General features: G+C 38.9%; 1 protein-coding gene across 1 annotated transcript in view; it reads right to left on the bottom strand.

The window, feature by feature from the left end:
- Nucleotides 1-10,484: 10,484 nt before the first annotated feature.
- Nucleotides 10,485-13,284, bottom strand: part of ntng2b (netrin g2b) — a 79,589-nt gene continuing 76,789 nt past the window's right edge. Inside the window, 2 exon segments of the mRNA XM_085464097.1 lie at nt 10,485-11,805; nt 12,913-13,047. Of these exon segments, the coding sequence (XP_085320223.1) occupies nt 11,582-11,805; nt 12,913-13,047 (359 nt within the window). The 3' untranslated portion in view covers nt 10,485-11,581.

Genomic DNA, 13,284 nt, shown 5'->3' with positions numbered 1-13,284 from the left:
ATGACATGCAGCAATCATGTCAACCAGTCAAACAAACTGGACTTCGCACTCAATCAGTCACTCTTGGGTACCGTACAGGTGGCCTAGTGTGAGTACAAACTAAAATGCTGCTTCAGCAACAGAAAACAACCCCCTTCCTTTTTCACCTCAAGCCTTGTGTGTACTTTGGTGCCTTCATTTATCTCTCTCTCCCTCTCATGTGACTCTTTTTTGTTTGTTTGTTTTTTAATGTGGGAAGGTTGCAGATATTCTAGTAAAATTCTTAAAATGTCAGAATATAATTTTTCAAGCAATATAATTGTGTCAGTGGAGGTGGGAAGTAATGAAGTACAACACTTTGCTGCTGAACTTTTTACTTTTACTCCCCACATTTTCTACTTTTTCACACAAATACCTGTACTTCCTACTCCTTACATCTTCAGGCTTGTTACTTTTGGTTTTGGTTATTATTTCTGGTCAGTGCAAGCCTTCAAATATCAAACCAATTTAAGTCTAAACAGAGACACATGAAAGGCAGTCCTGTTTGTGTATTAATCGCCAGGGCATGTAGCTTAAAAACAGATGAAACCTCATGCCATAGTCAGGGGCCTTGTTACTGGCTAAAGGTCCAGCAGCTGTATTTCACAGGGAGAGAACAGAACGAGAGCTAACTTCACTCAGAGATGGAGAAAGATAAGAAAGACAGGGCAGGAGAGGAAGAAGAGAGGTTAGATTTAAAGATAAGAACGGCTCAGTAGGATTTGATAAACTGGAAATGTAAAGGTTAGATGTTCATGTTTTTAAATCAGAGATTGGGTCTGTACATGTGACATTATGTTTTTTATATTGTGAAACATGCTGCAAAACAAACTAAGGTACACTAACTGTGTTATTTAAAGCTTGTATGAAATGCAATGCATGGTGCACAGTGGCTGTGGTTCTTATGGTTGGAGTTAGGTTACATGAAGTGTAGCAGAGATTAATATAGCACACATCAGCTGATCATAGCCTTTATATCAACAAAGTCTCTCTGGAGCTCTTAATAGCAATTATTGTGAGTTGTTTCCCCGTGTTGAGTCACTACAACCGATTTCAGGGTTCCCCCAAATGCTGAATCCCACTTTAACCTCGTTCCCACTCATCTTGCTGTTTAGAGGTAAAGTCACTCCCTACAATGTCGGCAACAGAAAAGTGAGATAATGTTTTCCCGTCTTTTCTTTGCTTGTGTTCTACTTCAGTGATTCAAGCTGATTACAATTAGAATTAAAAATTAGGAATACAAACTTTATTTTAGTCTCTCTACTAATATTATTTTATTATTGCATTATTATAGCACAAGTTCGTTTTTGACTTTCTTTGAGTATATTTCAAAGTACCATCTGTGTGTCGGTATAAATGTGCTGTTTATATGCATTTTACTTAAGATGCATATACAGATTAACCCTGTTCCTTAAAAGGCACTCCAAACTGTGACCAGCAGTAGTAGGGATTATAATGCAAAGAAATTAGACTAGAAAGTTTTTTTCCCCTAAATTTGTTTTCAATTTTTCTGTAGTTACTAACAACAAGTATGTAAAGTGTTAGTTTATGAAGTTCACAGACATCAAGTTGTACATTTCCACATTAATGTACATTTGCAGAAGCAGCATAAAGGCCAGACATCTGAGCCCTTAAGTTTTACAACTGGTATTCTGGAGCGTTGGTGTCAGAACCACTGCTACCCTGAGCCTGACAGCTCAGTGAATTGACAAAGATTTTATTTTCTGGCCTGAAGCACCGACAGTTTGAGGGTTACATGCTGCACAGCAGCAGCCATTTCTCAGACATATGCCAACACATTTGAAATATGGGACACTGATACTTCAGAGGTGCGAGTGCTACTAAAGGACAGTGTGAGAAATAAGAATAGGGAAGACAGCCAGTCTAAGGGCCATTGTAAGCTCTTCTCACTTGCTTATTCGTCAAACAGTCAACAGACAATAAAACCATCACCTTGAATGTTTCAGCAGGTTGTGACAACAAGGTTAAACATTTCATTTTAGGTGGCAAAAGCATTGCCACTTAAGGATCTAGGACAACTAGAGTGTGTAGCTTCATATTTAACACACTGTAATGTGTCATTCAGTGGGCATCACTGGGCGTTTACCTTTATAGAGATAATAAAGATGGTAATGTTGCATCTTTTGCAGATGTTACACCTGTGCAGGGATCCGTGAGGTTGTTAGGATACGATGACGTGTGAACAGACAAGTTTTATTGTTTTCTGTGAACAATCTCTGGCCCAGTACTTAAAAAATATATATAGGGGGACTAATAATTATGTCCTCATCTGTACATCCATAAATACAGTCATTCATTTTCTGTATGAGAATACACCACTGAGACATGTCAGCCTTCCTGCTCCTACACTTTTAAAATATCCATTATGGGTATTAGTGCTTGACATCAGGGGGTGCACAGCAGCAGAGACTGCAGCCCCAGGTGGAGACGAGTGGCTGTGTAACCCAGCAGCCAAATGATGTTCTACATTTATGACACTAATAATTATTTCAATAAACTAGTATTTACTAGAGAAATTCTCTATACTGTGGTGAAATCCCCAAAAAGTATTAAGGTATGAAAAAGGGCCCTGCTAAAGTCAGAAACCCTATACAGCATAAACTTTGCATGCTTAAAATCAATACTGATTCTGTATCATTTATGCCATATACAAGTAATAAGCTCCGTTATAAGAACATTATTAGTATTTTATCCCTGCTGTCATTTGTGACCCAGCACTAATTTGATTTCCTCTTTAGGTAGATTTCATTATTGCTGACATGAACTGGCTGCTCCTGTGTTCATGAAGTTGTACATTGTTAGTAGATTCTTTTGGACCGGCCACTCCTCTCAGCGCTTTTTGTCTTTTTTCTTTTTTTTACGGTAAATTTGCTCTGCTCAGCAAATAAGTCGCTCTCACAAACTCACATAGCCGGTGTGTCGTAGTCTTACATAGGAGTAGTGCCTAGACACCTCACTGAACTATTTCATGTGCAGAATTTTACCATGCTCTTTCTCTGTAATGCATCTGTGAACCTGTTAATTTGACCGGTTAATTTTTTTCATTTATTTTTAAATATTTGTGTTGGATTTTGTACCCAACAGATTTTTTACCTTCTTAAATATATATATAAATATTTTGCCCTCAAAACTGTAGTGTAGCAGTATATGGGCTGTTTCAGTTTTGACCTGTCATTAGCATCACTCACCTCCACCGTACATCTTGATCCAACTCGTTTCTTCTTAACTACAATCCAACATGTGGACTTCAGAGTGTTGAAGATACGTTTATTTCAGCATTTATTTCGGTTGGTCACTCTTCATCATCTCTGGTAAGAATTGCTAAGGATTAGAAATAATGTTGAATAAAATGAGTACCAGTATGCTAATTCTGAATGTTAATGTAGAACTTATAGTATACCCACATGACCATAGGTGGTTTAGTTTGTTTGCCATTTGTTAATTAAGGTATCTCAATGAAATATGTTCGATACATTTATATGGAAGCCCGTTTCCGCCACTAAAAAAAAAAGGATCCATAACTCAAAATTTCGAGTTACTTTCTCGAAATTTCGATTTATTAACTCAAAATTTTGAGAAAAGTAACTCGAAATTTCAAGTTAGCGCTGCCAATCAGTAATCTACGTGAATGACGTCATTTCCTCGTTACCTGGAAGCTGAAGCCGTCAGCTACAAATGCTACAGCTAAGCTACCGGTATTACATCCAGCCGTGAATGCACAGATTGCTGAGTGTTTTCAGCCTGGCTTCACAAATGATGAAATCCCTGTGTTATTAGCTGAATCACATGGTGTTACTATCAGCAAACGTATTCGTGAAAGCGCCAATTTGTTGGGATCCGTTTTTGAGTGCGCGTTCCTCTGCGCCATATGCTTCCGGGTAACAAGAAAGCAACCTCATTCACATATATTTTTGATTGGCAGAGCTAACTCAAAATTTCGAGAAAATAACTCGAAATTTCGAGTTAGGATACTAGCTTTTTTGTTTTTATTTAGTGGCGGAAACGGGCTTCCATACATTTAGAACATATATTCGTAAGAATTGTTACTTCTTGCTAACCCTATCTGCTTTTGTAGGTTGCTTAACAGTTAAAAGAACTTCTGTTGCTGTAGCGGTTTAGCTATTAAGTGACTATTTCTAAAGCAAAATTCTTACGACTAAAGAAAATACAAAACTCTTTTGCGGTATTCTTGCCTTGGTGCTTTCAGTTTTTATCCTTTCTTCATGTACTTGCAATCAGTGAATTGGAGTCCTTCAATTTTATGGAGGTTACTAACTTCTAGTACACATCGGACGAAATTCAATAAAACATCGGCAAGATTTGAACACGTTTTCACAAATATTGCAATAGCAAAATACCAGATTGAACCTGGTCTCACAGACTTTTTATGTGACTTACTAGACTTGTCTGAACAGTAAACAGTTTTAGTCCGTTTTTGGTCTTAATCTTTTTATTTTGTTAATTTTATTCATTGTATATTTTATTGCTTATTTTATTGTTTATTCTTTTAAATATTAAAACATTTTACTCATGTTTTAATATTTAATATATATTCATTATTTTCATCTTTTCTTTTTTCATTGTATGTATTTATTTTATTCTTATTTTTATATATATTTCTTTGTCTGCTTAATGTATGGTTTCTAACTGTCATCTCTGTTTTTTTTTTTTATTACTGGAAAGCACTTTGGTCAACGATGTTGTTTTTAAAGTGCCCTCTAAATAAAGTTGGATTGGATTGGATTGAATGCACGCAGTTACATTAAACTTTAATGTAACTGCGTGCATTCAAATGTTTTTGTGTCTATGCTTTAATGATTAAAGCATAGACACAAAAACATTTGAGTGTGCATGCCTGTGGTGTATTTTTGTGAGTTGCTTAGCTCACAAAAAGACATGTATTTAAAGAATATTCCAAAAAAGCAGTACCATGATAACAAATGAAGGATGCCCACTCTAACGCTGTCTCTGTTGTTTGTGGTAGTCTCTCCTCTGAGTTTATCACAGGCTAATCCATGAAAACAGTGTCAGTCTCATTAATTGCTTACAATAAACAGATAATAAGCAAATCCATTTTATGAGCTACTTTGCTTAAATTCACAGTTTAAGAAGTAAGTTTAATAATCCGAGTCACTTCCTAGTGTTTACTAAACCATCTATGGACACCATATACTTTCTTTTACAGTGTTGCCTCTTTAATTAACAACAGGACTATCAAAATGATTGCCATGCTAATAAATCCTTATGTACTGTATCAATCACTTAATGTACCCTGACTGAATGGATTATTTTCATGGATTGATGTGGCCAGTAGTGATACGTCTTCTGTGGTATTGGGTTTTTGTGTAGCTAGTATCTCAACTTATGTTACCTACGTTAAGTTGAGATACTACGGACTTACGTTACGGATGTTATTACTGGTCTATCCCTTTTTTCCTATCAAGTGATGTAAACAGATATCACAGTATGAACAGAAATACACAGAGTTGTCAAGTCATGTCAAGTCTGTGCAAGTTAAACAAACTCCAAAAACCCCCAAAACATGAGGTGTTCTGTCAGGCTTTTTCCACGGGGATTGTATCGAGCAATGCTTTGCTAACCATTTTTGCAAAAGATGATGAAACATGAGTAAAACTTCAGAGAAACAACTGGCCCTAGAAGAGAAATCAGGTCATGTACAAGAGATGGTAGGCTGTGTAAAGAATGACTGGCAGAGATCCCTGGGCACCAGCCAGGGGGAAGGTAATCGACAATTGTATCCGCAAAACAAAAGACGTTTAGAAAAGGAAATATTAGGGCAATAAAGACGTAGAAGCCTCAAGGACCCAATGGAAATCTAAGAAGCTGAAAATTTAAACAGGAGTCAGTGTTACAGCTGGGACGACAGTGTCGAGATGACGTGGGCAAATAGAGACGGTTTTCAGCAAACTGAGTCAGATTCAGGAGTTACATTCAAGGCGATAAAGACAAACTTCAGCTGTCGTTCTTTGTCTCTGATCTTAAAAATACACACACACACACCAGCCCATCTATAAGATCATAGCGTGGTAGTGATGTCGGTGGAATGTATGTGGCACCATGTATTCATTCCTTTATCTAATGGTTGGCTGTTGAAATTGAAATCTGATTTTACACAGACCCATTCTCTATTAAAACATATAAAGCATTAGCATAAATTAAAAGATTTGTTTCGTTTTCACTAAATATTCAACTATTAAGAGGTGAAGTGAAAAGATGAGCCGTCTGCTGATCAAAGAGTTTGCTCTCATTCATTTTTTTATAGATCTCTGGGTTCAGCTCAGACTAGCAAAACACAGTGTTGCTCTGTTTTAATTTAATTGGGTAGGTTAATTTGAATATTCATTAATGTCTATAATAAACCCTGGTGTTAAAAGTGCTCAGTTTTGCCTTGAATAGTGGCATCTTTTGTCAGTTCCAAACTTATTTGTCTGTTTCTAATCACAAAAAAGGGAAGTGCACTATTTGTTTTGATGAACTACAGCCCTGTTTCCAGAAAAAAGTTGGGTTATGGTAAAAATTGTCTGTAAAGGTAACACAGCAAAAGTGAGGAACCATATTTTTCTTTGAAACATAAGAAAATTTGAGATCTAATACCAGTAAGCTAGCTTATCTGGTTTTAAATTCAGAGGTGTGTGAAGGCCCACAGATTACAGCCATTTGTTTTAGCATTCATCTTTGTACTCAAACACTAGTTATTTCAGTTTTTGTCTTTTGTTGCTTGTTTTTTATTTTCTTGCTTATTATGTTTAATCCAGTATATGTGTCGATCACTTATTATAATCATGAGTGAGTCTTTAGGTAAAATGACAACTTGTTGCTTTTTCAAGTTTGTAAAAAAATGAAACAAACCTTCAGACTTGCGTCTCAGACAGTGTTGTGTCCCACAAATGATCTCATGTTGCCTCTTTACATCTATCTTCTAAATTAAAGCTATCTTGCGACTGCAGTTATCAGTTGTATGTGGAAGCTCGGTTGACTCGGAGCTATTGGTTTTCATACTTTGTCATTTTCATGGGTATGTTTATATCCCATTAACAGAGGCTTTTTTAGCTCTTTGCACATACACATTGTGGATAAACCTGAGCTGTCTGGCTCGAGGCTGAAGGGTGACTAGCTTGCTTGCTACTCCTGACTCTGCTTTAGTTCTGATCTGTAATTCCTGACATGTGAAAGCAGAGTAAACGTTAGCAAGTGAACAATCAAATTACTCTAATGTGATTTCTTATCTTTAAAGATATGTTCTGCTATAATTACCTATTATTAGAAAGAGAGACTTTTAAACATGATAGCAACAAAACTCAGACTGTAAAGAAGTAACATCATTACCTAGCCTATCAACTCTAACAGGTGCAGAAATCAGCTTGGTGGACCAGATGGACCAAGTTGAACTTGTCATGGTCCTGGGCCGTGTTGGCCCAGTATTCTTAGTTTCCATGTATTTTTGTATATTCGTTCCTTATTTAGACCATGTTTTCTGAGTTGCCCTGTTGTGTTGTTCCCTAAGTGTTTTCCCTTCATGGCTTTTACCTCCTGTGTGCCCCTCTGTGTATCTGTGAGCCCTCGTCTCTCCTTATGTTTTATTCCATGTTTCCCCTGCCCCTTATGTCTAAGTTCTCCCCGCGCTCTCTCTCCCCCCTGTGTGCCCTCTATGTATTTATGAGCCCTCGTCTCCCTTTGTGGTTGTTTCATGTTTCCCCAGCCCGTTATGTCTGTGTTTTCCCCGTGCTCTCTCTCCTCCTGTCTGAACCTCTGTGCACTTCCTGTTTACCTTGTGACTCTCACGCCCGTACATGTCATGTTCAGTTCACCCCGCCCTGTCTCGTTATGATTATCAGTGTCACCTGTGTTCCCCGTGTGTTCCCACTCCCCTCGTTAACCCTCTGTGTATTTCTGTCTGCGTCTCCCTCTGTTCAGTGTGACGTCGTCCCTCATGCTGTGTGGATCTCCCTGTGTGTCTCTGCGTATGTTAGTTTACTTTTCCCAGTTTAGTTTTGTATTTCCTATGTTCTGCCATTCCAGCATTAAAGCTGTGATTTTGAGTTCATCCCCGTGTCTGTGAGTTTTGCGTTTGGGTCCTCCTCCTGCCTGCCACACAGCCGAGCCTTGACAGAACTAGTATTTTTATTTCCCTGTATACAGTATACTGACTGTTAAGTCTGTTACACATTGCTCAAGACTTCTAATTCAGCTGTGATGGTTTTTTTTTTATATTATATGAATACATTTTAATTTTAATTAAGGTGTAGGATTGTTTTTCTGAGCTTACAGAACACCCCTGCTACTAACTTATGACAGTGCTTTAGATTACGATTTATTAACTTAGATTAAAGTGTACACAAAGCAATGTATTAAAAATTAGCTCAAACGTAACCATCTATAGCCATAATAATAACCCAAATAACACTGATGGGGAATCATTTTCTGGAGAATGAGAACCTTTACATTTGATATTTAAAGTTTGCTAGTAATACACAGTCATGTGTTTTCGTAGTGTAGTGTTGCTACTTTTACTAAGGGAACAGTTCTTGAAAAGTCCTCCACCATTGCTCATTGTCATCTAATGGTAAATATTTGATGGGAAGCATGGAGGTAATAACCTTTTTCAGCCAGGCCAGGAAGGAGTGCAGAAAATACTCAAAACTGTCAGGACATATAAAAGACTAGAAGTCATTTATCACATAATCATAAATCTGGACGTTTTGTCTCATCATTAGTGCGTTAAATGTGTGTAGTCAGGGGATGTCTTCTCTCATTAGCGCTCTACAAAAGTCACTGCATGGAACTTATATATATATAGTAAATGTGTGTTTTTAAAAAAAAATTCCTGTAAACCAATTAAACCATTAAAACCATCTGGTAAAACTGTGTATTTCCCTTTCACCCATAACAGCGCTGGCCGGGTGGGATATGAGTACAGGAGCTCTGGGGAAGTCTGGCACCAGGACATTGGCAGTGGATCCTTCGGGTCCTGTGGGATACAAGTGAAGCCTCGATGGATTAATCTTTTACCAGCACATCCCACGGATACTTGATTGGAATGGGAAGTTGGCAATGCGTTGATGAGAGTGCTTCTACTGTGGGAGCCCACAGCAACAACCTTTTGGTGGGTGGTCAGAAACAGAAATGCCATAAGCCAGTGTGTCCCAACATAACATTGTGTTGCAACCAGATGATCAGTAGTATTCAATGTCGTGGCCTATGTATTATTTTACAATGGCTTGCTATTTCCTTGCGCTTCAAACGTGCCTAATAAGCCAACCTAACTACCTTCTCTCTGTAACCTTTCTGTGTATTTTCAGTATGAAGCTGATATATATATTCTTAATAAATCAAATCTGCTTATTTCCAAAATGTAAAAGTATTTCTTTAATTTAAAATACCGTGCGCTGTCTTTACAGTCCTGAACTTCACGAAGTAACTTAGTAAGGTCATGCACTTCTTTATCGTTTCAAATCACCGACCTTATTATCAACCAGACTTAATCACGTTTTCCTTGTTCACAAGGTGGATATTTGTACTGCGTCTAGTACACTCAGTCAATAATGCATTTTTTTCTCAGCATGACTATTACCTGGTCTTTGATCCACAATGAAACGTGGGCTTACATCATCTCTCAGTGTTCTACATTCATAAACTATTCCTTCCCAAGTCTCAGTTCTTGACACCGTTCAGGCTCTGAGGGGATGAGCCCTACACACAGAATAGCTAATACAGCTACCAGCAGCTCAGACAGAGGGGAGTAATACCAGAATCCCCGTCTTGTCATTTCTCACAGGCTTAGTCCCGCTTTCATCTTTGATGTACACTGTATCCTAATGTAATGCAGCATTCATGTATCTTGATCCACTTTGTACTTCGACTGACTCAGCAATGGGATAAGTGTAATTAAACTGTAGTTTTGCATAAAATAGAAGCTTTAAAGACATTTTCGCATGAAGGTCTCGTAGCCTTGAAAGTAGAGAAGAGTGGAAGATCTGGCGTCAGGGTCAGTCCCTTGGTCACTCAGGGCTGACGTGAATCACCGTGTTTATACTGTGGAAAAGATTTTTAATTAGCCCCTTATTTTCACTGCATCTGCAAGTGGCATTTCCAGATATAAAAACTCTTTTGCAACTTTTATCAGAATAAAATAATTTATATTCTCTTGACAGGAAACAGTTCTTTGTGATTGTCAGACAGACTGTCGGTGGATAAATCGGAATAATCCGTTCGTAGTAATAAGCATTCAACACTATGTCCAAAGAGAATAAAATAGATAAAATGAATGACTTGCAATGATGCCTTTTTTCTTTCTTTCTTTTTTTTTTTTTTTTTTGGTAACACCCCCTCTCCGCCTGCTAACCCCCCCCCCCCCCGAAAAAGAAGATGATTAATAGCAAGTAACTGTGGACACCGACTGAATGAAAAAAAGTACAATCAAGAAGGCAAATTAACAGTCATATTTACTGCAAGGTTTAGACTCAGTGTAATAAAATGCTCTTTTTGGAATAGATGTAAATGTATTTCTTTTTTTTTTTTATAATTTATTGTAACTCCAAACAAAAATAATTTCTACAAAAAATATTCAAATAATGTCATATAATATCGATACGTGGTTCATATCTTTTCTCTCTCTTTTAGACTTCTGATTAGTTAAATTCTTCTTCCTGAATACTGTGTGAAGATTAAATCTCGCTAAGTGTGGCAACAATCACTCATTCCTATAACAACCATAATAGTGACTAATGTATTATAATTCATAACCCCCTGGATATTATATAATATGTATAATCTCAGCAACTGCTAGTGGGCACATTAGATACAATGACTGAAGATATATATATATTTTTTAGAAAAAAAAATGCAGCAGGAATAGAATAAATGTAAAATCAAGTCTCAGATTAAGAGAAAAAAATGAAACCTGGTTAATATACTACGTAGGCCTCAGCAATAGGATCAAACAAGCGCCTCTCCGCTCGACCCTTGTCAACATGCCTTGTCCTCACTCTGAGCCCGACCGCACGCCCTCGACGTCAGTTGCAAGTGAGATCCGCAAGTCAACCGAGAAAGAGAAGAAATTTAAAAAAAGAAAAGAAAAGTCTTGTGATAACAACAGCCATTCCCTTTGATGTGAAACAGTGGTGATTAAGTTTTTGTCTATGCTTTTTGGTTTGATGCACATTGCTCCAGCTTAGGAATAAAGGGAACAGTGGTTGGTATGATTTTTCTTCCCCCCCCTGCATCTTTTTTCTGTGAGGTTGCTCATATTTATTCTCTGTTTGTCCTTCGCACACCTGAGTGTACACCCAGTGCCATTACAGTCCTGTGAAGTGCGCATGTGTGTTTGAAACGGGAACGGGAGTCGAGTAGTGATCGGTGAGCGTGTGCGCTTTTAAGAGTGCTGCAGTGTTGGGTCCATTACAGGGACGACCCCTTCCCATTTTGGGTCACCCGTCGCCTCACAAATACGCTCATATACACATGTTTTAGGTGTGAGGCAGGGGGGTGGGCGGAGTTGGGGGGTGAGGAGGATTTTCGTGGCTCAATGGGGCGTTAATGTGGCCAGCAGGTAGGTTAGCAGAGTGCCGAGCAGCAGGGTGGCCGTGGAAGGGTGCGGCAAAGAAGCGCCGCTGCAGTCCTTGCCCGCCTCACAGCGCGAATGTTGGCACAGTACTCCCTTGAACTCTGGAGGACAGATGCACTTCAGGTTCTGGTAGCACGTTCCTCCGTTCTGGCACAGGAGCATTTCCTCGTCACAAACGTTAGCTGCAGAAAAGAAAAGAAAGGTGAGAATAGAAAGTGCAGCATAGGGAGGAAGTGGCGTAGAGGATGGAGGGTGAAGGATTTGCAGAGGTAAGGTGAACGGGAGAGACGAGTTGTGAATAAAGAGCATGCGGGGAAGTGACAGAATGACAGGCGGTAAAAGGATAGTGGGGGAGTAAAGAGCACAAAGACGAAGGAAAGATGTATGGCAAAGAGGGAGACAGGTGGGGGATGATAGAAGGGGCAATGTTAGACAAAACATGATAGGAAACAGAAATGGGGAGGAGGAGAGGAATCCAGGGCAGAAAGAACAAAGTAGAAAAGAAAGAGCAGGAAGGAAAGAGCCGAGATAAATTCTCCAGTCTTTGCCTCGGGGACTACAACAGGTAACACCTGTCTTTTTTTCCCTTTCGTTATTGCAGCCCTTTTCTTTGACTGTTTTTCTTGAGCATGCACTTTTTCAGGGTGAGGTCAGAATCACTGTATCAAATCCAGCAGAAAATACACAACATGTGTTTTATTTGTTCAGGAGTCTTTTGGAAGAATGAGCATCGTCGGGAACCATAGGTACTTGGGTAACTGTACCACATAACATACTTGACCTAAAAATGTTCTGAGGGGAAACGGGATCCAGCTTCCGTGACAAGAAGTAATTACATGTGCTAACATTTTTTTACTACACCAAAGATAATTGGTTCTGTTGCCTGGGAGTATCTGGAGTAAGATGTCACGGCTAAAACAAACTGCACGGCCTTTTAGTGCAGCATGTTCCATATTGTAATAAAAAAACTCACAGACAGATGCATTTGTTTTTGTGTGTGTGTGTGTGGGTAGTTGGGTCTACTTGAGACTGAGACCAATGGCTCGATGGTAGATGGCATAAGGAAGGCGTTTCCCCATAATAGGGTTAAGGTGCGACAGGGTCATCAATTAAATAAGAGGCTGATGTCACTAATGAGCTACGTGATCTATTCCTCTGTGAGAACGGACAACATCCAGAGCTGCACGAGCTAAATGGATGGTGCACTTGCAAAGGCCCTGGAAAGACTGCAACGTTTCCTCAACTCGAAATTTTTTTAAACCACCAAAAGTCAGTATCCCCATACTCACGGTAACAGCCTTGCTTCCAGTAGTATCCTGGCAGACAGTCGTCACATTTGGCCCCCGTGGCCCCGTCTTTACACTGACAGAAACCTGTGCCGTTACACCGGTCATGAACAGAGCCCATCTGGTTGCAGTTACACTCTGGAAGAAGAGAAGGGTGGAGAAGAAGAACAGAACGAGTCAGTTATAAATGCTTGTCTCATTTCATTTTTTTTCTGCTTTTTGGGTGGGGGCGGGGTTAATCTAGACTTGAAATGAGTTTGGCTCAAAATCTACACATTTGTATTCAGACCACTGAGTTGTGTTTGATGTTCAACATCTTCAGAGCTCTGGTTCTGTGCATGTGAGGTGAAGTTTCTCTAAAGGCGTCCAAGCGTT

This window comes from Copadichromis virginalis, linkage group LG7, assembly GCF_057382275.1.
Source record: "Copadichromis virginalis isolate Kocher_CV1m ecotype Utaka linkage group LG7, C_Virginalis_male_GT1.1, whole genome shotgun sequence".
Lineage (NCBI taxonomy): Eukaryota > Metazoa > Chordata > Actinopteri > Cichliformes > Cichlidae > Copadichromis > Copadichromis virginalis.
This window is presented reverse-complemented; position numbering and strand designations above follow the sequence as displayed.